The sequence below is a fragment of the Natator depressus genome, chromosome 2 (genome assembly GCF_965152275.1).
Source record: "Natator depressus isolate rNatDep1 chromosome 2, rNatDep2.hap1, whole genome shotgun sequence".
In the NCBI taxonomy this organism is placed as follows: Eukaryota; Metazoa; Chordata; order Testudines; family Cheloniidae; genus Natator; species Natator depressus.
The window spans coordinates 263,758,927-263,783,807 of record NC_134235.1 but is presented as its reverse complement, the minus strand read 5'-3'; the positions used below and the strand labels follow the sequence as shown (position 1 = coordinate 263,783,807).

General features: G+C 49.0%; 1 protein-coding gene across 1 annotated transcript; it reads left to right on the top strand.

Annotated features, from left to right (window-relative positions):
• Window positions 1-22,125, top strand: LOC141981968 (stonustoxin subunit alpha-like). The gene is given in 5 exon segments (XM_074943583.1): window positions 1-333; window positions 4,369-4,500; window positions 15,381-16,707; window positions 16,709-17,433; window positions 21,596-22,125. Coding segments are annotated over 4 exon segments (2,679 nt in total). The 5' UTR covers window positions 1-333; window positions 4,369-4,403.
• The last annotated feature ends 2,756 nt before the right edge of the window (window positions 22,126-24,881 follow it).

Here is a 24,881-nt window from a genome sequence, read left to right as displayed (position 1 = left end):
GAACAGAGCTGCGCTTGCCAGGTTGTCTCCTGGGTTCTCGTTTGCTGGGAACTGATCTGAGAAAACAACCCTGGTCAACCAGCTCCATGGTGTTTTCCCGTCAATGGAATTCACTGACCAAGTAACTCCTCCTACAGCTCCTGGGTCTGACCCCAAATAGAAAGTGAAACGGAAACAGTTTAACTGCGTAAGACAGAATCCGAAACCATGTGAAAGTTTGGCTTTTCTGTGAAAGCCGCACAGCTCCGGTGGACGGCGTGCAGGCTGCAGGGACCAGCAGCCCCTGAAGGAAGAATACACGTTGGGTCTCCGAGCTGAATTAGCAGCCCCAAGGTACCGTGTTGTGTGTGAGTTTGAAACTTGGCTCCATTTGAAGGAAGGACTTGAAAGGAAGGGCCCAGAAGGAGGAAGGTTACAGCCACAGGGTCAGTTGGTGACTCGGTAACAGACACCTGCACGTCTTGGGGACTTAAATAATAAAAAGAGAACGCAGTAAGACTGAGCCACAGAGAGCGAGCGAGAGCTGAAACCAAGGAAGCAGGATACAGGGAGATGACGCATGTAACAGGCTGGACTCTGCTCTGTGACTCTGATTTCCTGTCACCCGGCCCCTTGCGAAGTGAATTACACCAGTGCACACTGGGGTGTGAAGCACTTTTGTTCCTGCTGGGCAACGCTTTACATCCACTTTGCACTGGCGTAGGTGACAAGGTGCAGGGCAATGGGGCTCAGGCCCACAGAGATTGGACTGGACGTGGTAACAGGCCAGAAGTCAGTGAGGGGAAGTGAGGAGGAGAGAATGCGCTTGGGGAGGAAGGAGAGGGAGTGACTTTAGCTGCAGCATTTGTGCTGGACTGGAGGGGAATGAGGTGAAAGCAGGGAAGCTGGAGATTTTGATACAGTAGAAGATATTGACACAGCCCCTTGGATAATACCCCCACTTCAGAGAGCCCCTAGGCCCCCTCTCCAAGACCCCAGCACAGAGGGGTATCAGGGGTGTTCTGGGGTGCGCCAGGGGTTGGAGGAGACATGGCAGGGGCATTCTTACATCTCTGCAATGGCCCAGAGGAACCACTGAGGCAGGGCACAAGTTAAGGCACCCCTGGGCATACGAGCCACCCCCCTGAACCAGCCGCCGTGCCAGTGCGGGGATGAGTCTGGCCACGGGCTGCAGCTGACAGGGTGGCAAAGAGAGGGTTAATCTGTATTGATGTTATACAGGGAATAGTGACAAGACACAGCACGAGCCTGGATGTGAAGCATTCTGATATCGCAGTGTGACATTCTGGGGATCCCCCAGAGCAGTCAGGGGGTCTGTCACCACCTGCCCTGTGACCGTGGGTCCCTTAATGCTGTGTGGCTCTGGCTCGGAGCCCTGGCACCAGCATCCAGCCCACAGGCATAAAGGTCTCACCCTGGCTTCCAGCAGCCTCATTATCCCTGCAGGGTGACCCCACCAGCCCTTCCAGTCCCAAGCGTCCCCAAATCCACCTACCCCGAGTTCTTCACTACCAGACCTGGGGACTTTTCCCCTCTGGTTCCTCACCCCAAAGGCCTGAAGCCAGCCCCCCAGTTCTCAGTTCACTTTGGGACACACTCCACACCGTTTGCACACTAGAGACCCATCATTTGTCTCTCCTGGGTTGTAAAATGCGAGGTGCTGGGAGTCAGTCTGGCTGGCTGGGGAGGCAGCTCCTCCCTGCCTGGCTGGCCACCACCCTGCTGGGAGCGGGAGGTTAAGCTTTAGGAACCAGCTCCAGACTCTACATACACGATACATAAATCCCTAACCACCCTCTGGATCCATCTCGCACAGTGATCAGTAAGTTGAGAACATCACAGGCTTTCAGAAAAGACCTCACTCAACATTATTATACACAATAGCATTGTACACAATCCTTTGAGTCCATTGCGTATTCGTTGGGGTTCGGACCCCCCTATTCTGGACCCCGTGACACATGGCAAAGGGGGCAGCATTTGAACCTAGATTTTAGTGGGGCAGTAGCTCCACGACAGTTAAGGTTGAAACTCTCCTCCTGTGTAACAGTCTAAAATCCCCCTGCACACTCAACTGCCTTGAAAATTGCTGTGATACCAACAATTTTTTGCACATAGGTGGGGAGGGGGGGTGCTTAACTTCATCAGTCTCAGCTGATGACACCTGTCAGGATAGACCTCAACCAGAGGAGCATCCCTGAGGGAACCGGGACCCAAACTAAAACAGAGATTTATTTGTCAAAATCAGCGCTATGAACGGCCCCCCGAAACGAAGTGGAAGTGAGGTTGAGGCTGCAGAACAGACGTCCAATAGGAATAGTGGGGGCAGACGGACTAGTTTTAAGAAGGAGCTTGGTAAGTTTAGGAACGGGACGATATGACGGGGCTGCCTACGGTATCAGAGGACTGGACTCAACCCAGGAGGTTCCTTCCAGCCCTATGTCCTATTGTTCCCGAAACAAACCACAGCTTAATAATACCAACTAATTATACTTCCCTGAATGCTCATATATAAGGCTATGATTTAGTCATGGGTATTTTTAGTAAAGGCCACGGACCGGTCAAGGGCAATAACAAAAAGTCACGGCCAGTGATCTGTCCGTGACTTTACTAAAAATGCCCCTCACTAAATCTTAGGTGCTGGGGGAGGAGGGGTGCTCCAGCGGAGGCTGCTGCTGAGGGGGGTGCTCCGGCAGTCACTGCTGCTCCTGGGGGGGGGTGGCAGCCAGTAGCCCCACCGCCGCTGGTGCTCCTCCAGGCTGGGGGTGGCCCGGGGCCCCACCGCTGCTGCTCCTGGACTGCTGCTCCGTGGCAGGGCCCGGGATCAGTTGTCTGGGGCCGCCGAAGCAGTGGCCGGAGTGGCTGGCCCCGGGGTCACCCAGGTGCTGGGGCAGCCCTAGGGTCAGCTGCACCAGCCACTGCAGCTGCAGAAGTCATGGAGGTCCTGGAAAGTCATGGACTCTGTGACTTCCAGGACCTCCATGAAAGACTCGCAGAGTTAGTCATATATAAGCTAACAATCACATTTTCATCCTGCTAAGTATAAATCAGTGACAATTCCTAATACTAGACAAATAATTTCCTAAATCATTTGAAATCTCTCAGCTACAATTGTGGGGTACGGCATTTTGGAAAGAGGGCACAGCTGTCCCGTGCTCATGCTAGGAGTATGGCTTACGTAGTGCGCAGCTACTCGTGTGCGTCAACTCAGTGCCAACGTACCCCCATGTGGACAAGGCCTGAGTTCATACATTCGCTGAGTTTAAACTTTAAAACAACCCTCTGTAGGGCACATATCAAGAGGAGGCTGGTGTGATGGATTCTGGGTTAACGTGTAACAGGAAGACAGTTGGTGGGTGGCTTGCGGTTCTGTAAGTGTAGGTAAGAGACATGAAATGGAGCCGTTCCCTTTAACTCTCTTCTGGGAATGGTCTCGGAGAGGGAGATTTCCTTATGCTATATCTATTGGCAGATGTTCCTGCTCTATTCCAAGGTGCAAGGCCTGCAAGGTGTACGGTTTTATTTAGACTTTAAAGTAGGGGTGGGCAAACTTTTTGGCCTGAGGGCCACATCGGGGAATACAAATTGTATGGCGGGCCATGAATGCACACAAAATTGGGGTTGGGGTGCGGAAGGGGGGTGTCCCTTCTCTGGCTCATATGTGTGGAACGGCCTCCGACCGTTGGAGCGGGGCCATGCGGCCACTTCTGGGAGTCGTGTGGTGCGGCCCCCGACCTGACGCTCCAGCTCGAGCAGCCCCCAACCCGGCACCCCGGCTGGAGCACCAGAGCGGAGCAAGCCCCAGACCCTGCTCCCCAGCGGGAGCTCATGGGCCAGCTTAAAACGGCTCGACCTGCGGGCCATAGTTTGCTCACTCCTGCTTCAGAGGCATGCTCTGGCTTGCGTTAAGTAAGAGCTGTCACCTCTCTTCTTAACCATTGGGCAGCAGGTATTTATGGCTCCCTGGGCTGCAATTTAGCCCCCTATCAGGACATCCAGCTTGCTGGCATGTCACAGCGTTCTTTCAATACGTCTGGGATCTTACATGAGAGCAGCAAAATACCACAGGTGTTTTGCTTTGTGGCTTACATCTCTCTAAATTGCATCAAATTATAACTATTTCCCATTCTTCCTAAAAGGAACAATTACTTTGAAATGTAAAATTTAGAATTCATAATCTGAGGCGAGAAAAGGGAGAGGTAAATCTCTGAGTGACTTTCTTCCTCTCCTGTCCTCTGTGGAGACTAGAAGATCCGTCTTTCTTTTACAACCAAGGCAATGTTCAGAAAAAGCTTTGAAGATTGAAGCCAGTGACTCGATTCGAAATCTGCTCCCCAGAAACTTAAGTGTAACCCCAGTTCTTTCTTGTAGGTCAGACAGAGGAGAGAGCGTCTGGGTGTGGAACAATGGCCGGATCAGATGATACAATTGCGATGCCGGCTCTGGGCCGCCCTTTCCAGCTGGGGATGCTGTACGACTGCCGCAGTGACTCCCTCATCCCAGGTAATTGTCACCCGGGGGGAGCCCGGGGCCCAACTTAGTGTTTCAGAAAAAAGAAGCATTTGGCACCTGTTTCTTTTAGGAACATTTGGGTTTGGGATTTGAGTTGGGGAAAAAACAAAGGGCATCCAAACCTGCCCGGGTACTGTCCTGCTGACCCTCCTTACAGCACTGGCTGCACTAGGAGAAAGGAGAAACTTCGCATCCGCTCCCCTGCCACTGCGATATCTCTGCAGCCCCACCCGCACGGCAGTCGGCCTAGGAAAGGGGGACAGTGCCCCCGAGCTGGCTCATCCCCCCATTTCCACATGGGACAGGTGAGGTCCTGGTGAGAAGGGTCCTCTCTACACACAGATCTTCAGGGCATGAGGGCACCCATTAGAAGGAAAAACTTCAGCTATTCACACGCATCACTGTGACTCCTATTAACTGTCCCCCGCTCCCGGAAAAGGCCTGGCATCGCTGTGGACAGCTCAGCGAAAACACCCACTCTGTGTCCAGTGGCAGGCCACGCAGTGAACAGGGTGCTCGGGTGCCTGAGGAACGGGATGGAAAATGCCACCAGAGCTATTCCAATGGCATTATACAGGTAGCCCTTCTGCCTGGGGACGTCGATAGCAACCAGGGCCGGATTCAATATCCAGGGGTTCCCTTTCAACAGTACAACACAGAACCGGTACAAGCTCCCACCCAATAACCCGGGACAATTACACACACCCCTGGGCGCCTCGAAGAGGCTGTCCTACCCCACTCCCATGCACAGAGCCTGAGTGCAAAAAAGAAACTTTGAATGAAAGGAGGAAAGTCACCGGACATTAACTTGGGATCACGCTGCAAGCAGGATTCATAAACCTAAAACCGTGAGCAACCCCCCACCCCAGAGTGCGTTGGGCAGGGTCTTTTGCCTCAGGTTCTTGAGTTCTACAACCAAAAGTTCCTTTAACATGTCTGTCCCTTCTCCCCCCACCCCACCCCACCCCACTCCACTCCACTCACAGTGGTTGTCCTTGGTCAGTGAGGACCCAGACTTCAGAGGTGCTACAGCTCACTTCTAGAGTGCTAATTAGCTCTATCTTTAAACAGTAGCAAGGGGCTAGTTAAACCATGCCTATGATTCTTAGGCAGAACCCCCACTTCCCAGCAGGGACACCTGTCCCCCACCCCTTCTTACTTTCACAGGGCTCTGGCATCCGAAACTCCTGCTTAGCAAGTTCAGTTCAGTTGAGGGTGACCCCCTCAAACAGGACAGGCTAAGCACAGATCTGCTGCCCTTTACTCCTACAATCAGGATAACAACATTTCATTACCCCTGCATTCAATACAATTTCAGAGTAGCAGCCGTGTTAGTCTGTATTCGCAAAAAGAAAAGGAGGACTTTGTGGCACCTTAGAGACTAACCAATTTATTTGAGCATAAGCTTTCGTGAGCTATAGAAGTGAGCTGTAGCTCACGAAAGCTTATGCTCATTCAATACAAAGTGATTTCTAACCCAACACCAGCCAGAGCTGATCACTTTGGCAACACAGCTCTGTCTGCTGGATACCTTGGCAGAGGGGGTGTGTTCATGTAAATACAGTCTTGTCCTGAAGCCTTTCCCCCTCCCCAGCTAGCTGGCAGGGGAGAGCTCATTCAAACCCTGCTTACATATAAATCAATGGGCCACCCTCCCCTGCAATGTGTGTTCAGTGCTGGCCATCCCATCACAAAGAGGATATAACAGAAACCGAGGGGGTTTGGACAGTGATGATGAGAATAACTAGAGGCCTGGGGAGAATTTCACAGGAAGAGAGATTGACAAAACAAAATATTTCATATGGAGAGAAGAATAAGGGGAAATTGCTACAGGGATACAGAAGAATGAATGGGTTAGAGAAGGTAAATACGCAGGACCTATTTACTCTTTCATAGTACAAGAACAAGGGGACACTATGAAATTAAAATACACCTAATTTAAACAACAAAAGGACATACATTTTAAAGCAATGTGATTAGCATGACGAACTCTCTGCCCCTAGATATCACTGAATCACAGAAATGTAGGGCTGGACGGATCTTTGAGAGGTCATCTAGTCCAGCTACCTGTGCTGAGGCAGGAATAAGTGCACCTTGACCATCTTTGACAGGTGTTTGTCTAACTTGTTCTTCAAAACCTCCAGTGACGGGGATTCCACAACCTCCCTTGGAAGCCTGTTCCAGAGCTTCACTACTCCCATAGTTAGAAAGTTTTCCTATTATCTAACTTAAATCTCCCTTGCTGCAGGTTAAGGCGATTACTTTTTCTCCTCCCTTCAGCGGATGTGGAGAACAATTGATCACTGTCATCTTTATAACAGCCCTTAACATATTTGAAGACTGTTATCAGGTTCCCTCTCAGTCTGCTTTTCTTAAGACTAAACATACCTGGTTTTTTAACCTATCCTCAAAGGTCATGTTTTCTAAACCACTTATCATTTTTGTTGCTGCTCCCCTGGACTCTCCAGTTTGTCCACATCTTTACTGAAGTGTGACACCCAAAACTGGACACAATACTCCAGCAGAAGCCTCACCAGTGCCGAGAAGAGCAGGACAACTACGTCCCGTGGTCTTACATATGACACTCCTGTTAACACACCCCAGAATGGCATTAGCCTTTTGCATAACTGCATCCCATTGTGGGCTCCTATTCACTTTGTGATCCACTATAACCCCAGTTCTCTTTTTGCAGTACTACTGCCTAGACAATATTCCCTGTCTTGTATTTGTGCATTTGATTTTTCCCTCCTAAGTGTAGTACTTTGCATTTGTCTTTGTTGAATTTCATCTTTATAAACTGGAGAACTGATCTGAAATCAACAAGGTCATTTTGAATTTTAATCCTGTCCTGCAAAGTGCTTGCAGCTTGATGTCATCTGGTAATTGTATCAGTGTGCTCTCCACCCCATCATCCAAGTCATGGATCAAAATACTGATTAGCACCAGACTCAGGACAGACCCCTGCAGGACCCCACTATCTACATCCTCCTAGTTTGACAGCAAACCATTGATAACTACTCTCTGAGCACAGCCTTTCATCGAGTTACCCACCTACCTTATAGCAATTTCATCGATACCGCATTTCTCTAGTTTCTTGTGGGAATGTCACGTGGGACTGTGTCAAAATCCATATTAAAATCAAGATCTATCATGTCTCCTGCTTCTCCCCCTAAACACTAGGCCAGCAACCCTGTCAAAGAAGGCAGTTAGGTTGGTTTGGCATGAGTGGTTCCTGAAAAATCCATGTTGGCTATACCTTATTACCCTGTTATCTTCTAGGTGCTTACAAACTGATGGTTTAATAGCTTGTTCCAGTATCTTTCCAGGGCTGAAGGTAGGCTGACTGTTCTATAATTCCCCAGGTCCTCTTTGTTCCCCTTTTTAAAGATAGGTACCATATTTGCTTTTCTCCTGTCCTCTGGGACCGCACCCATCCTCCATGAGTTCTCAAAGATAATCACTAATAGATCCAAGATCTGCTTCAGCTAGTTCCTTAAGGTGAATTTAGTCAAGCCCTGCTGACTTGAATACATCTAATTATCTATATATTCTTTAAGCTGTTCATTTGCTATTCTGTCTTGTGTGCCTTCCCCTTTATTATTAATTCTAATTGTATTAAGCACCTGGTCACAATTTACCGTTTTAGAGAAGATTGAAGCAAAGTAGGCATTAAACACTTCTGTGTTCTTGATGTCATTAGCTTTCCTTCCACACTAAATAGTGGACCTACACTTTTCATCGTCTTTCTTTTGCTCCTAATATATTTTTACAAACCCTCTTCTTATGGCCTTTTATGTCCCTTGCTAGGTGTAACTCATTTTGTCCCTTAGCCTTTCTGATTTAGTCCCTGTCTGCTTATACTATTCTTTTGTACTCCTCCTTAGCAATTCATCCATGTTCCCACTTTTTGTAGGGTTTCTTTTTGATTTTCAGGTTACTGAAGAGCTCCTGATGAAGCCATATTGTCCTCCTGCTATTTTTCTTATCTTACCTTCAAATCAGGATAGTTTGCAGTTGTGCCTTTAATACTGTCTCTTTTACGAACTGTCAGCTCTCCTGAACTCCTCTTTTTCCTTAGATTTTCTTCCCAGGAACGTTACTTAAGAGTTCTCTGAGTCTAATGAAGTCTGTTTATTCCTTTGAAGTCCATTGTCTTATTCTCTCTTTTCACTCTTCCCTTTCCTTAAAATAATAAAATCTATCATTTTATGAACACTTTCACCCAAATTGCCTTTTACTTTCAGATTTGCACCAATTTCCTCCCTTTTAGTCAGAATCAAGCCTAAAATGGCTGCCCTCTTGTTACTTCCTCCACCTTCTGAAACAAGAAGTTGTCACTAACACATTCCAAGAACTTACTGGACACTTCGTATTTTGTGGGATTACTTTTACAACAGATATCTGGGTAGTTGAAGTCCCCTATTACTATCAGGTCTTGTGGTATGGATATTTCTGTTATTTGCTCTAGAAATGCCTCATGCATCTCTTCCTCCTGATTTGATGGTCTATAGAAGACCCCTACCATAACATCACCCCTGTTTTCCCCTGCCCACTTTTATCTTTACCCATAGAATTTCAACTGGGTCGGCCTCTTACCTCCTGGACCACAGCATAAGTGTCTATACTCTTGATGTATAGTACAACCCCGCCTCCCTTTTTTGCTGCCTTTCCATCCTGAACACGCTATGCACCAATATTCTAGTCATGAGATTTATCCAACCAAATCTCAGTGATGCCAATTAAATACTAAATTAGCTTATGTACTAAGACTTCCAGTTCTTCCTGTCTATTCCCCATACACCTTGCATTTTTGTATAGACAAGATATTTAGCAGATTCCCCCTCTGTTATCCCGCTTGTTGCTCCTATGACCAGAATGTAAATTTTCCATTCCACCTCCCACTCACCCCAGCAACATCTAGCCCTCTGTGAAGGTCACTTTTTTGATACTTACCTGTCGACTTTTGTCACCTGCCCCTTTGATCCTAATTTAAAGCCTTCCTCACTAGGTTGGCAAGTCAGTGCTCGAAGATGCTCCCCCCCTTCTTGGTCAGGTGTACCCCATCTCTTCCCAGCAGATTTCCTTCCTGAAACAGCCTCCTGTGACTTAGGAAGCCAAAGTCCACCATTTGACACCACCCGCACAGCCATGCATCATCTCCAGGATGTGCGCATCCCTGCCCGGGCCCTTAACCTCAACCAGGAGGATGGACAAGAACACAACATGCGGCCATGACTCCTTCACCCTCACTCCCAGAGCCCAGGAGTCACTGCGCAGGGTCAGGCTGGCAGTATCATTAGTGCCCAGGTAGATGCGCAGTGTGCAGCAGCAGCCAGATGCATGGACGAGCCTTGGCAACCTTTCCAGAACACCTGGGGTGAGGGCTCCAGGCAGGCAGCACACCTCCTGGGACGTCAGGTCAGGTCAGCAGATGGAGGCTTCCATCCCTCTCCGCAGGGAGCTCTGACCACTACCACCCTACGTCCCCTCCTGGTGGGTGTGGTGGCCGTGAGCCTCCCAGCCTTGGGAGCAGGCGGCTCCTCTTCCTCAGCCACTGGAGTCTGCTCCTCTCCTCCTGCAGCCAGTACAGCGTGCCAGTTCTTGACCTCGATGGATGGCGGGCCGGGGTGGGGAGGGGAGTGGAGCACAGCCTGCTGTCTAAGGTGGCCAGCAGCCAGTCTCCTTTCTGCAGAGCAGCCGGGTCTTCTTCCTCCTCTGGTGCCTCTGTCGTCATCCCTAGTCAGCTAGCGTCCTCCATCCCGGATGTCTCCACGTCCATCCTGGTGATGAAGTCCTCACGCTCCTGGATGCTACACAGATGAGCCACCTCCTCCTGCAGCTCTCCTACCTGCTACCTGAGGGACTCCACCGACAGACGCCTCTCACACCAGCTGGTTCCCCCTGCCTGGCTGTTTTCAGCAGGGACATGCAGGGTGCATTCCCAGCAAGTGGGAAACATGAAAATTGAAAGGTGGATAAGGAATTGGTTAAAGGGGAGACTACAACGGGTCCTACTGAAAGGTGAACTGTCAGGCTGGAGCGAGGTTACTAGTGGAGTTCCTTGGGGATCAGTTTTGGGACCAATCTTATTTATTCTTTTTATTACTGACCTTGGCACAAAAAGTGGGAGTGTGCTAATAAAGTTTGCAGATGGTACAAAGCTGGGAGGTTTTGCCAATACAGAGAAGGACCAGGAGATCATTCAGGAAGATCTGGATGACCTTGTAAACTGGAGTAAAAGTAATAGGATGAAATTTAATAGTGAAAAGTGCAAGGTCATGCATTTATGGATTAATGACAAAATTTTTTGTTATAAGCTGGGGACGCATCAATTACAAGTAACAGAGGAGGAGAAGGACCTCGGAGTATTGGTTGATCACAGAATGACTATGAGCCGCCAATGTGATATGGCCGTGAAAAAAGCTAATGCTGTCTTGGGATGCATCAGGAGAGGTATTTCCAGTAGGGATAAGGAGGTGTTAGTACCGTTATACAAGGCACTGGTGAGACCTCACCTGGAATACTGTGTGCAGTTCTGGTCTCCCATGTTTAAGAAGGATGAATTCAAACTGGAACAGGTACAGAGAAGGGCTACTAGGATGATCCGAGGAATGGAAAACCTGTCTTATGGAAGGAGACTCAAAGAGCTCGGCTTGTTTAGCCTAACCAAAAGAAGGTTGAGGGGAGATAGGATTGCTCTCTATAAATACATCAGAGGGATAAATACCAGGGAGGGAGAGGAATTATTTAAGCTCAGTACCAATGTGGACACAAGAACAAATGGATATAAACTGGCCATCAGGAAGTTTAGACTTGAAATTAGATGAAGGTTTCTAACCATCAGAGGAGTGAAGTTTTGGACCAGTCTTCCTAGGGGAGTAGTGGAGGCAAAAGACATATCTGGCTTCAACACTAAGCTTGATAAGTTTATGGAGGGGATGGTATGATGGGATAGCCTAATTTTGGCAATTAATTGATCTTTGACTATTAGCAGTAAATCATAGAATCGTAGAATATCAGGGTTGGAAGGGACCTCAGGAGATCATCTAGTCCAATCCCCTGCTCAAAGCAGGACCGATCCCCAACTAAATCATCCCAGCCAGGGCTTTGTCAAGCCTGACCTTAAAAACTTCTAAGGAAGGAGATTCCACCACCTCCCTAGGTAACATATTCCAGTGTTTCACCACCCTCAGAGTGAAAAAGTTTTTCCTAATATCCAACCTAAATCTCCCCCACTGCAACTTGAGACCATTACTCCTTGTTCTGTCATCTGCTACCACTGAGAACAGTCTAGATCCATCCTCTTTGGAACCCCCTTTCAGGTAGTTGAAAGCAGCTATCAAATCCCCCCTCATTCTTCTCTTCTGAAGACCAAACATCCCCAGTTCCCTCAGCCTATCCTCATAAGTCATGTGTTCCAGTCCCCTAATCATTTTTGTTGCCCTCCCCTGGACTCTTTCCAATTTTTCCACATCCTTCTTGTAGTGTGGGGCAAAAAACTGGACACAGTACTTCAGATGAGGCCTCAACAGTGTCGAATAGAGGGGAACGATCACATCCCTCGATCTGCTGGCAATGCCCCTACTTATACAGCCCAAAATCCAGTTCGCCTTCTTCGCAACAAAGGCACACTGTTGACTCATATCCAGCTTCTCGTCCACTGTAACCCCTAGGTCCTTTTCTGCAGAACTGCTGCCGAGCCATTCGGTCCCTAGTCTGTAGCGGTGCATGGGATTCTTCCTTCCTAAGTGCAGGACTCTGCACTTGTCCTTGTTGAACCTCATCAGATTTCTTTTGGCCCAATCCTCCAATTTCTCTAGGTCCCTCTGTATCCTATCCCTCCCCTCCAGCGTATCTACCTCTCCTCCCACTTTAGTGTCATCTGCAAACTTGCTAAGGGTGCAATCTACACATCCTCCAGATCATTTATGAAGATATTGAACAAAACCAGCCCCAGGACCAACCCCTGGGGCACTCCACTTGATACCAGCTGCCAACTAGACATGGAGCCATTGATCACTACCAGTTGAGCCCGACAATCTAGCCAGCTTTCTATCCACCTTATAGTCCATTCATCCAGCCTATACTTCTTTAACTTGCTGGCAAGAATACTGTGGGAGACCGTGTCAAAAGCTTTGCTAAAGTCAAGGAACAACATGTCCACTGCTTTCCCTTCATCCACAGAGCCAGTTATCTCATCATAGAAGGCAATTAGATTAGTCAGGCATGACTTGCCCTTGGTGAATCCATGCTGACTGTTCCTGATCATTTTCCTCTCCTCTAAGTGCTTCAGAATTGATTCCTTGAGGACCCGCTCCATGATTTTTCCAGGGACTGACGTGAGGCTGACTGGCCGGTAGTTCCCAGGATCCTCCTTCTTCCCCTTTTTAAAGATGGGCACTACATTAGCCTTTTTCCAGTCATCTGGGACCTCCCCCGATCGCCATGAGTTTTCAAAGATAATGGCCAATGGCTCTGCAATCACATCTGCCAACTCCTTTAGCACTCTCGGATGCAACGCATCCAGCCCCATGGACTTGTGCACGTCCAGCTTTTCTAAATAGTCCCGAACCACTTCTTTCTCCACAGAGGGCTGGTCACCTCCTCCCCATGCTGTGCTGCCCAGTGCAGTAGTCTGGGAGCTGACCTTGTTCGTGAAGACAGAGGCAGAAAAAGCATTGAGTACATTAGCTTTTTCCACATCCTCTGTCACTAGGTTGCCTCCCTCATTCAGTCAGGGGCCCACACTTTCCTTGACTTTCTTCTTGTTGCTAACATACCTGAAGAAACCCTTCTTGTTACTCTTAACATCTCTTGCTAGCTGCAACTCCAGGTGTGATTTCGCCTTCCTGATATCACTCCTGCATGCCCGAGCAATATTTTTATACTCCTCCCTGGTCATTTGTCCAATCTTCCACTTCTTGTAAGCTTCTTCTTTGTGTTCAAGATCAGCAAGGATTTCACTGTGAAGCCAAGCTGGTCGCCTGCCATATTTACTATTCTTTCTACACATCGGGAAGGTTTGTCCCTATAACCTCAAGAAGGATTCTTTAAAATACAGCCAGCTCTCCTGGACTCCTTTCCCCCTCATGTTATTCTCCCAGGGGATCTTGCCCATCAGTTCCCTGAGGGAGTCAAGTCTGCTTTCCTGAAGTCCAGGGTCCGTATCCTGCTGCTTACCTTTCTTCCCTGTGTCAGGATCCTGAACTCAACCAACTCATGGTCACTGCCTCCCAGATTCCCGTCCACTTTTGCTTCCCCCACTAATTCTTCCCTGTTTGTGAGCAGCAGGTCAAGAAAAGCTCCCCCCCTAGTTGGCTCGTCTAGCACTTGCACCAGGAAATTGTCCCCTACGCTTTCCAAAAACTTCCTGGATTGTCTACGCACCGCTCTATTGCTCTCCCAGCAGATATCAGGGTGATTGAAGTCTCCCATGAGAACCAGGGCCTGCGATCTAGTAACTTCTGCGAGTTGCCGGAAGAAAGCCTCATCTACCTCATCCCCCTGGTCCGGTGGTCTATAGTAGACTCCCACCACGACATCACCCTTGTTGCTCATACTTCTAAACTTAATCCAATGGCCTGTGGTGGGATGTTAGATGGGGTGGGATCTGAGTTACTACAGAGAATTCTTTCCTGGGTGTCTGGCTGGTGGGCCTTGCCCACATGCTCAGGGTCTAGCTGATCGCCATATTTGGGGTCGGGAAGGAATTTTCCCCAGGGCAGATTGGCAGAGGCCCTGGGGGTTTTTCACCTTCCTCTTCAGCACGGGGCATGGGTCACTTGCTGGAGGATTCTCTGCACCTTGAAGTCTTTAAACCATGATTTGAAGACTCCAGTGGCTCAGACATAGGTTAGGGGTTGTTACAGGAGTGGGTGGGTGAGATTCTGTGGCCTGCGTTGTGCAGGAGGTCGGACTAGATGATCATAATGGTCCCTTCTGACCTTAAAATCTCTGAACCAATGAAGTGAAGATGCGGATCTGGGTAGAAGCCTCCAGTCAGGATGTCTGTCTGGCCAGGGCTCCCACAGGTGCAGGCAGAATAAGAGCTAGCGGTGGTGTTGGCAGTGCAGCATTGCAGGTTCTTCCTTGTGCAGTGCCTTCAAGTTAAAGAAAAACCCTACCTCCCTGCCTTCCTTCACTGGCAAACTCAGCCGGCTAACTCCCTTCGTCTCCCAGCTGCCTTCGTCTCACCAGCCATGTGTCCTGAGGCCAGGATTAGACATTGAGAGGGACTGGAAGTTTATATGGGTAACAAGAATACGGGGATTATAACAAAGAAAAGAAAGTTTAGGAAGGGATATAAAACCTCATGCTTAAGATTTAAGCCAATCTCCAGCTATTAGAGATCAATGAGACCTTCATGAGGGCAGATTTTCCAACAATATAGTAGGGTTTCTTGTGCCTTCCTGTGAAGGATCTGGTGCTGGCTACTCTCAGAGACAGAATACTGGGCTAGATGGATCACGGATCAGGTCAACCGTGGCAATTCCTAGCTTCTTATATCAAAGAAACCAGATGTTTCTAATGGAAGTGACATTTCAATCATAACTATAGCACTTGCTACCTGGGACAGTGTACTCCTGAGGGGGGAGTGAACTCAGTCATTCTGAAGGGGGATTTATTAAAAAAAAAATCAGAAAAGATCACATCTTCCAAAGTCCTCTAAGAAGCCGGGGGCAAGGGAAGGTTGTTAGCGGTGGAGTTCAGCCTTGACTTGGCACGTTTGTATGTTACCAGGTTAGTTTACTTGATGTCCGTCACTGGTTATTTTTCAATCTCAGAAACGAGACACAATTAAAATATGGATACACTCTGTGTCCTGTACATCTATCAGTTACATTACCATGTGTCCGTCTCTACTATTCCAGGGATCACGCTGTGGGGCCTGGAACAGCTTCGCAAGGATGTAAACACAAAACCACAACCCAAGACTGAATTTGAGATCGTTGCATCCGACACCATTGAAGACAAGGCCAGTGCCCTCAATGTCACAGCCTCGCTGAAGGCCAGTTTCCTGGGGGGGTTGGTTGAAGTAGGTGGATCTGCCAAATACTTAAATGACACCAAAACATCCAAACACCAGGCCAGAGTTACTCTCCAGTACTCTGCCACAACAAAGTTTGAGCAACTAACTATGAACCATTTAGGAACAGAGAATGTCTCTTATCCTGCTGTATTTGACCAAGGCACGGCCACCCATGTGGTCACGGCTGTGCTGTATGGGGCTCAGGCTTTCTTCGTGTTTGATCGGGAAGTTTCTTCTTCTGAGAATGTACGTGAGATAGAGGGAAAGCTCCAGATTGCAATTAAAAAGATACCCATGTTTTCCATAGAAGGGGAAGGAGCTGTCAAAATGGATGAAAGTGAAAAATTAAATGCTGCAAAATTTAACTGCAAGTTCCATGGTGATTTTGCTCTTGAGAAAAATCCAACTAATTTCCAAGATGCCATGCAAATATACTCCACCCTTCCCAAGCTGCTGGGTGACAGCGGGGAGAAGGCCGTACCAGTGAGAGTCTGGCTGTACCCGCTGACCAAGCTGGATTCCAGAGCTGCTCGGCTGGTGCGGGAGATCAGCTTAACACTGATTTCTGATGCTCAGACTGCTCTGGAGGAACTGGCAGAATTAAACATGCGATGCAATGACATGGTGAAGAGTCCGATTGCCACAAGCTTCCCCGAAATCAAACTGAAAATCCAGCAGTTCAGAGACCTGTGTAAGCAACACAGACAGACTTTCCAGAAACAGCTAGCAGGACTCTTACCGTTAATCCGTGGAGGTGGAAAAGAGGAAGGGGGCCTGGTGGATATTTTATCATGTAAAAACCAGTCACTGTTCAATACCCAGAGCCTCAGTGAATTTCGGGGTACAAAGGAGAAAGAGATGAATTATGTGAATTCCTACCTTAAGATCCTAAGCAATGTAAAAGTGGTGTCCTCTCAGAGTGAACTAGATGAAATAGTACTCGACCCTGAGCTTGACTTCATCGTCTCCTTTACATTCACCTCACTGCATGAAGAGGAGCCATATTTATCAGATTTAAAACAGTGGCTTCAGACCCAGTATATAAAGGAAACTCATGATCCTGCATCAGCCAGTTCTGTCGCTGAGAAACCAAAATCCAAAATGTGGTTTGAGGAACAAGAAATTAATAGAAAAGCTCGAAACTCTGCAAAGTCCCTTTCAAGTTTTGTCAGTCAACAAATCTAATGGGACGACTCGGTTCATTGTGTCCTCTGTTCCAGACAAGGACAATCCAGGCACATCCATTTACCTGTATGGAGATGGAGAGCTGATCAGCACCAACTTTGAGCCTCCATCAAAGCCTCTTCCAGCCCTGATTGATGCAATCAAACATGACCATGTGCAGCTCAAGTTTAACCCAGCAGCCTATGGAAGAGCTGAGATATCCGGCTATCGGGCAGAGTACAGAATTGTAGGGCAGGAGAACTGGACGGCTGTGAATGTAAATAACACGCAAGAGACATTCACGGTAACAGGGCTACATGCAAACACCGAGTACCAGTTCCGATACGCTGCAGTGAGCAAACCAGGGATCAGCGAGAGCAGCGACATGAGTGATCCTGTGAAGACTCTCCCTCCTACCAGCCCGCCTGGGAAGCCCGTAACAGTTATTGTAGATTCATCTGCCATCGCCCTCACCTGGGAGAGTCCAAGTGTCACTGGAGATGGAGTCAGAATAAGGGAGTATAAGGTGGAATATAAAGAGGAGGCAGGAGATACAAGTCAGGAGGGGAAAGACAAATGGCTGGAACGAAGGACAGAAGAGAGAACCCCGTTCTATAGCATTGATGGACTGAGTCCTGAGACACCCTACAGATTCCGGGTTTCGGCTGTGTGTGCGGATGGGGCTGTGAGTGACCCAAGCGAAGAGACTTGCATCTCAACCCTAAAGAAAGGTAACATTTAAATATATTTGCATATTTCTTCCCACCCCAAACACAGGACTCTGGAGTAGTTCATTCAGGTAAAACTATATTTATCTTTGGAAGAAAAATTGAGATGTCCCAAGTGTGTAATGTAGGCGTGACTTCAGAATCAAACTATTTCTTGCAATTTAATATCTGAACTGGAGTAATGCATACAGGGCCCAACCCAACCACTGGGATCTGCTGGGGACTGTACAAATGATACTGGGCTGCCAGGTCTGGTCAAGTTAAGGTACCAACCAGCTTCCTGTGAAAAGCTTCACTCTTCTAAGTGCTCTAAAATTGTCATGGTTACATGGATTGCCTTGAAATTTGATGTGCCTCAGGGGGCACTGGCTAGGGTCAGTGATCCAAATCTGAGATCATTTGAGGGAGCAACATTCAGAACATTATTGGACAGATAGTACTGCTCATGAACTAAGTGGATCATACTGAGCACGTGTGGACAGAGGAGCCAAGAGACTCTGGAGGTGGAGAGCTTCCACTGTAGCTGGATAGGGCTCTGTAGATAGGGCAATTTCCTGCAATATCACTGAAAGATCTTATTGTACTAACTGTATGTACTGCTGTGGGCCAGGATTGTGTATAACCTCTCTAGTGAGGAGATGTGATGGATGTAGGACGTGGTGGTTCAAAAGGCTGTATTGAAAATGTGCCAGACAAGTATGGACTTTTGGGACAATAAATATTAAGTGGATTTCCTGGGGAGTCCCTAGGGCGAGGTTAATGCAAATTACTTACCTCTGGTCAATGCAAAAATCCAGCCTTTTGAAGTTACGCTCTGAGGGGAGGGTTTTTTCTGTTGATTACCTGTTACAGAAGGCGAAGATCAAAGGCCAGAGTTGGATAAAGATATGGCTGATCTGCCCAGTCATTGCTCTGGTTCTGGATCTAAACTTCGAACCCCGGGGAATACCCAGATGTGGGGTTTGAAGGACTAAAACCTTCTAGAGCTGTAGATTGGAGTTGGGGGGATGGGGAAATCTCAGGTCAGCTTTCGAGCTTTATTGTTTTAATATTTATTCTCTGTCATGCTTTTACCTTAAGAAGAAACGTGGTTGCTTAGAAGGAGCTGTGTGGAAACATATAGCTGTGGGCAATACACTGCTCGTTGTCTTCAGAGAGAAAGCAAAGCGCAGGCCCTGGCCTGTTTAGACAGTCTGGCTTGCTGGGGATATCCCGGGGTGAGGCAGGGAGCTGTGCAGCCTTAAAAGCCCAAGTCAGGCGGGAGTGAGACGTGGATCTCTGCCCATGAGAGGTGATGGCTGGGAGTCCAAAACCTTTAAGAGGGTGCCTGGAAGAACTGTGAAGGGTGAATACAGAAGCAGTTACCCTGAAACTGTGATGAACTCAAGGGGATAAGAAGCAAGCCTTTGATCCTGAGTCCACCCAGCCAATGTCAAGCCCACCTCGGGCAGAAATCTGGAAAAAACTCAAAGGCAAAAGGCATGTTGCTAAATCTGCCCATTGGTGTTAAAAAAATATATTTATTATTATTATTTTGGGATATGTATAACGCTTCCCGGGGGTGCCCAGGATTGTGAGGCACCTCGCTGCCACCTGCCCTTAGCATGGGGTCGTCTTGTCTGTGCCTGCCATGGGTCAGCTCCCTGATACCGCCAGCTGCCGGCAACACAAGCACTCCCCGTTCAGCCTGTGCGGGCTCCGCTGTCCCTCACACGGGTTAGCGATAGCCACACTCCAACCCCCCAGGCCTCCGAGCATCCCCCAGCGTGTCCAGCCCCTGAGCCTCAGGACACTCACAGAATTACCAGACCCGCTGTTCCCAAAGGACCAGAACACACCAGCCTATTAGTTAGACCTTAGAACACAGTTCCACTTAACACATAGCGCTTAGATTTGTTTATAGGGAAATCTTGTATACGTGTATTTAACACGGAGCACAGACTGAAATGAAGCCAGCAGAAATATCGGAGACTAAGGGTTACATAGCAACTAAAATCTTCACACGCATCCTAGAGCCTCAACTTAACTAACAAGATGCCTCTTGTCTAATAAGGTCCTGCTCACCCAAAGACCTTCTCACGGCGCATTTCAATCCCGAAGGCCGAGACCTTCCTTTCCTAAGACCAAGCCCTTTGTCAGCTTGTCTCCCCAGATGAAGGATGCCTGGGCATCCGTCTGTATCCACAGATATATTAGACCAGTCCTTTGTTCTTCACCTGTAAATGGGGTTCCACCCCCTGCCCCCACCCCAGCTGTTCACCTCTTCCTGTTAATGTCTTCTCCTGAAGTCCCCACAATCTCTTCATTAGCATTTGACTCCGTTTGCAAATACACTGTCATTGTGAGACACAGTTCACCATAGTCAGCCAGGGTGATACGTGTCTCCTGCCTCCTGTCTGGTGGAACCTGCCTTCAGGCATCTACCTCTGGGTGATCTGCCTTTAACTTCAAGGACACGATTGCCAACATACACACCCCTCTCCTTACACATTATCTGCACACACATCCCGCAATGATTACAATGACCAGCATGACACAGGCTTTCAGTAGAGACCTTACGTGACACTCTTTGGTGAACTAGAATGTAAATATCCGACCCAGGGGATCCCTGTAAACTTCGTGTACCCCTGGGCCCTCTGCCAGTTGGCACCAAGAGTCCCCTGGGTCACAGAATATCCTCAAAATATTTTGTGGGGGGGAAATTGGACACATGAATGTTTGCTTGGAGGGGCGGGATTGGAGCAGGGGATGGGGGAGAGCATTTGGGGTTCAGCAAGGGTAGAGGACGTTATGGGGAGGTGGATAAATGGGGTAAGGGGGAGGGCATGCACATGATCATTACAAGGCCGGAATGGCTGCTCTCCCCTACCTGCAACATTTCTCCTTCTGTTAAAAAAACTCGGAAATTAAATGTCAGAAACGTCATTAGCCCAGAGCTGAGCCTGCCCGGTGATAACTCGCGCCTTCCAGAACGTCAAGTGCAGCAAAACTCAAACTTGTGAAAACCAGGAAATACAGAGCTAAGGGACATGCCCACACAACCTTAACTCTGCCCACTTTGAGCCATGCCCCAGTACACCCATGACATACTCAGGCTCTGCCTTTGCGCTGTACTGAGCAGGAGCTCCCTACGCCTGCCCTACGCTCGATCTCAGCCCACGCCTCAGAAAGAACACCACAGCTGCTAAATCTTGCAACTCCTTTTACAGTCAGCTCACCCTAATGCACACGATGCCAACTGACACCCTGCTTTCCCTGACCCTGCATTAAACTCACCTTCCACACTCATGGCCCAGCCCCCCATGGCAAGAGGAGCCCTGTGCCTCACGAGGGACACCAGCCTGCCCAGCGCAGCACTGAAACGAGGCATCCTGGCTCTCCCAAGGTAGACAGGCACCTCTTTCCTTTGATCACCCACACAGGGGCCAGGGAGAGAGGGGGACACACACACACACACACATCCTGCAGAGGGGGACAGCCCGACAGATCACCTCCTATCGCAATCACAGATCTCCAAGCTGGTCCAACGTATTCCTCCACCCTTCAGTACAGCAGCACCTACCACAGGGATTAGAGCTGCAGTGCATGCAAATAATTCCCAGAGGCCATTGCCAGCTCCAGAGGGCAGAGTTAAGGTTGCGAAGGTGTTTACCTGAACTCGCTATCTCCCGGCATTCACAAGATTCAGTTTTGCTGAACTGACTTTCTTGAGGGGTGCAAGGTATCACCAGGAATCTTAACGCTGGGTTAGTGAAGTATTTTTGCCATGTTATCTCTCTCTCTGTGTAGACAGAAGAAAAGGAGGACTTGTGGCACCTTAGAGACTAACCAATTTATTTGAGCATAAGCTTTCGTGAGCTACAGCTCACTTCATCGGATGATGAAAGCTTATGCTCAAATAAATTGGTTAGTCTCTAAGGTGCCACAAGTCCTCCTTTTCTTTTTGCGAATGCAGACTAACATGGCTGCTACTCTGAAATCTGTGTCGATAGTTAGCTGTATAAAGAGCAGCACCGACTGGCATACATATATGTTACACAGTATTGTTCCTAAGTAGGTGAGTGCAGGGGGGGAAGATTCTGAGGCTCAGGTCTGGCCCAGCCGATCCTTTCGCTCTGTCATTGACCCATGTGTGCCGATAACGCTCTGATTCTGTCTCTCCCAGCGAATGTGACTCTGGATCCAGACACGGCACATCCTGAGCTCGTCCTGTCTGATGATCGAAGAACCGTGAGCCGGGGACACGAGAGCCAGACGTTGCCTTACAAACCGGAGAGATTTCGTTATTTGCTGAGTGTGCTGGGCTCTGAGGGCTTCACCTCGGGGAAACATTCCTGGCAGGTGAAGGTGGAGGGAGGAGCAACCGGAGACTGGGCTGTGGGGGTAGCTAGAAAGTCTGTGCTGTGGAAGGAAGAGGTTGGCTTTACCCCCGAGAATGGGGTCTGGGTGGTGCAGAAATGGGGCAATGCCAGAGACTATCGGGCTCAAACCTCCCCTGTCACCCGCCGGTCCTTGAGTAGAGAACCCAGCAGGATCCGGGTCTCTCTGGACTATGAAGGGGGGTTGGTGGCATTTAATTATGCTGATGATCTGGCCCCGATCTTCACTTTCCCACAGGCTTCTTTCAATGGGGAGAAAATCTTCCCTTTCTTCTGGGTCTGGGGTGGAGGATTCCAGCTGAGCATCCATCCCTGAGACTCAGGGTAGCCCGGGGCCCTGTCAGTACCATACAGAGCAGGCTAGACCCATCTCACGGTCCGGCAGTGACTGCCCAGTCTGCTTGTTCTCATGCTGTATGGTTCTGTAGGATTATATCTGTGAACAGGGTCAGAGAAAGGTGGGGGGCGGAGGGGCGGGGGGGCGGGGAGAGGAAAGAAAAAGTACCTCCAGGGAGTGGGAAGGAGGGAATGGGAGAGGGGAACTTTGGTGGGGGGAGTGGGGAGGGATAGAGGACGGATAACACTGTGAACAGCTAGACGCGGGAGGGTCAGCTACCTTGCAAAGTACACAGATCTTGAGATGAGTTTGCAGCGGTGAGGGTTTAGTACTTCTCCTTGTGGAGTCAGTGGGGGCTTGTCTACACGTCTAAAGGTGTAGCGCTTTCGTGAAGATGTTACTATGGGAGAGCTTCTCCCGTCAGCGTGGTGACTCCGCTCCCCGAGAGGCGGTAGCTACGTCGGCAGGAGATGCTCTCCCGTCTACATGGGGGTTAGGTTAACTGCGTCGCTTGGGGGGTTCACACCCCTGAGCAATGTAGTTATACCGATGTGAGTTTGTAGTGCCCGCTGGCCTGAGAGTCTCTGTCCCAGGGCAGGATCCTTGTCCGGAGCCTGCTCAATGCACCGGTACGCGTGACAGAAATGGATCCCTTAGAATGAGTCTGTGGGATGGTTCTGGCTGGAGCTCGCGTGGGTGCGGATGGTGGAAAGCTGAGGGATCTGCAGGCAGCGCCAGAATGCCACTGGCAGTGCGATCCCCGCGCCATCCTAGAACCACTGCGACTGGAAGCTCAGCTGCAGAATGGGCACCAGGAGCTCCGCCCTTTGAGCCCTGTGCCGGTCTTGGCCAGAATCCCCCGTGGTGCTCACTGTCTGAAAGGGGCGAAGTAAAACCAGGGCTCTCGCCCGGCATCTCCACCCCCTCTTCCTGTCAGGGCACAAGGCTGGCAGCTCACTGCACTGTCTCCACGTCCTCATCAGGGGGCTTCTAGCTGAGTCACGGACAATTGCTCCACTCGCAGCATGGGCCCTTTGCACAGTCTGAGGGGTCAAGTTAGTCAATTAGGTCATTTTATTATCCATTTATGGTTGTGATGTAATGATTAACTCAGATACTAAGTTACTTCTAATTAAGGTGTGCTAACTAGATTTAAATTGTAGGATTATAGAAGTATAAGAGTGATAAGTAGCATTAGGTATATAAGTGCAGCATGGCTGAAACGCAAGGCCTGCAGGCTGAGGCCTGTCAGATTTCAGCTTAGCCATACTCGGCCAAAGGTTTAAGAATGCTTGACATGAGTAAGGGTATGTCTACACTACGAAATTAGGTCGAATTTATAGAAGTCGGTTTTTTAGAAATCGGTTTTATATATTCGAGTGTGTGTGTCCCCATAGAAAATGCTCTAAGTGCATTAAGTGAATTAACTCGGCGGAGTGCTTCCACAGTACCGAGGCAAGCGTCGACTTCTGGAGCATTGCACTGTGGGTAGCTATCCCACAGTTCCCGCAGTCTCCGCTGCCCATTGGAATTCTGGGTTGAGATCCCAATGCCTGATGGGGCTAAAACATTGTCGCGGGTGGTTCTGGGTACATATCGTCAAGCCCCCATTCCCTCCCTCCCTCCGTGAAAGCAAGGGCAGACAATCGTTTCGCGCCTTTTTTCCTGAGTTACCTGTGCAGACGCCATACCACGGGAAGCATGGAGCCCGCTCAGCTCACGGTCACCGTATCTCTCCTGGGTGCTGGCAGACGTGGTACTGCATTGCTACACAGCAGCAGCAACCCATTGCCTTGTGGCAGCAGACAGTGTAATAGGACTGGTAGCCATCATCGTCATGTCCGAGGTGTTCCTGGTCGCCTGTGTGAGGTCGATCAGGAGCGCCTGGGCAAACATGGGTGCAGGGACTAAATCTGGAGTGACTTGATCAGGTCATTCTCTTTAGTCCTGCAATCAGTCCTATTGAACCATTTTATGATGAGCAGGCAGGTGATACGGATTGCTAGCAGTCCTATTGCATCATCTTCTGCCGGGCAGGCAAGAGATGAGGATGGCTAGCAGTCCTATTGAACCATCTTCTGCTGAGCAGCCATGAGATGTGGATGGCATGCAGTCCTCCTGCACCGCTGCTGCCAGCCAAAGATGTAAAAGATAGATGGAGTGTATCAAAACAAGAAATAGACCAGATTTGTTTTGTACTCATTTGCAAACCCCCCCACCATCATCTAGGGGACTCATTCCTCTAGGTCACACTGCCGTCACTCACAGAGAAGGTACAGCGAGGTAAATCTAGCCATATATCAATCAGAGGCCAGACTAACCTCCTTGTTCCAATAAGAACAATAACTTAGGTGCACCATTTCTTATTGGAACCCTCCGTGAAGTCCTGCCTGAAATTACTCCTTGATGTAAAGCCACCCCCTTTGTTGATTTTAATTCCCTGTAAGCCAACCCTGTAAGCCGTGTCGTCAGTCGCCCCTCCCTGCGTCAGAGCAAAGGCAAACAATCATGCATCTGAGTTGAGAGTGCTGTCTAGAGCAGTCACAATGGAGCACTCTGGGATAGCTCCTGGAGGCCAATACCGTCGAATTGTGTCCACAGTACCCCAAATTCGACCCGGCAAGGCCGATTTAAGCGCTAATCCACTTGTCAGGGGTGGAGTAAGGAAATCGATTTTAAGAGCCCTTTAAGTCGAAATAAAGGGCTTCATCGTGTGGACGGGTGCAGGTTTACAT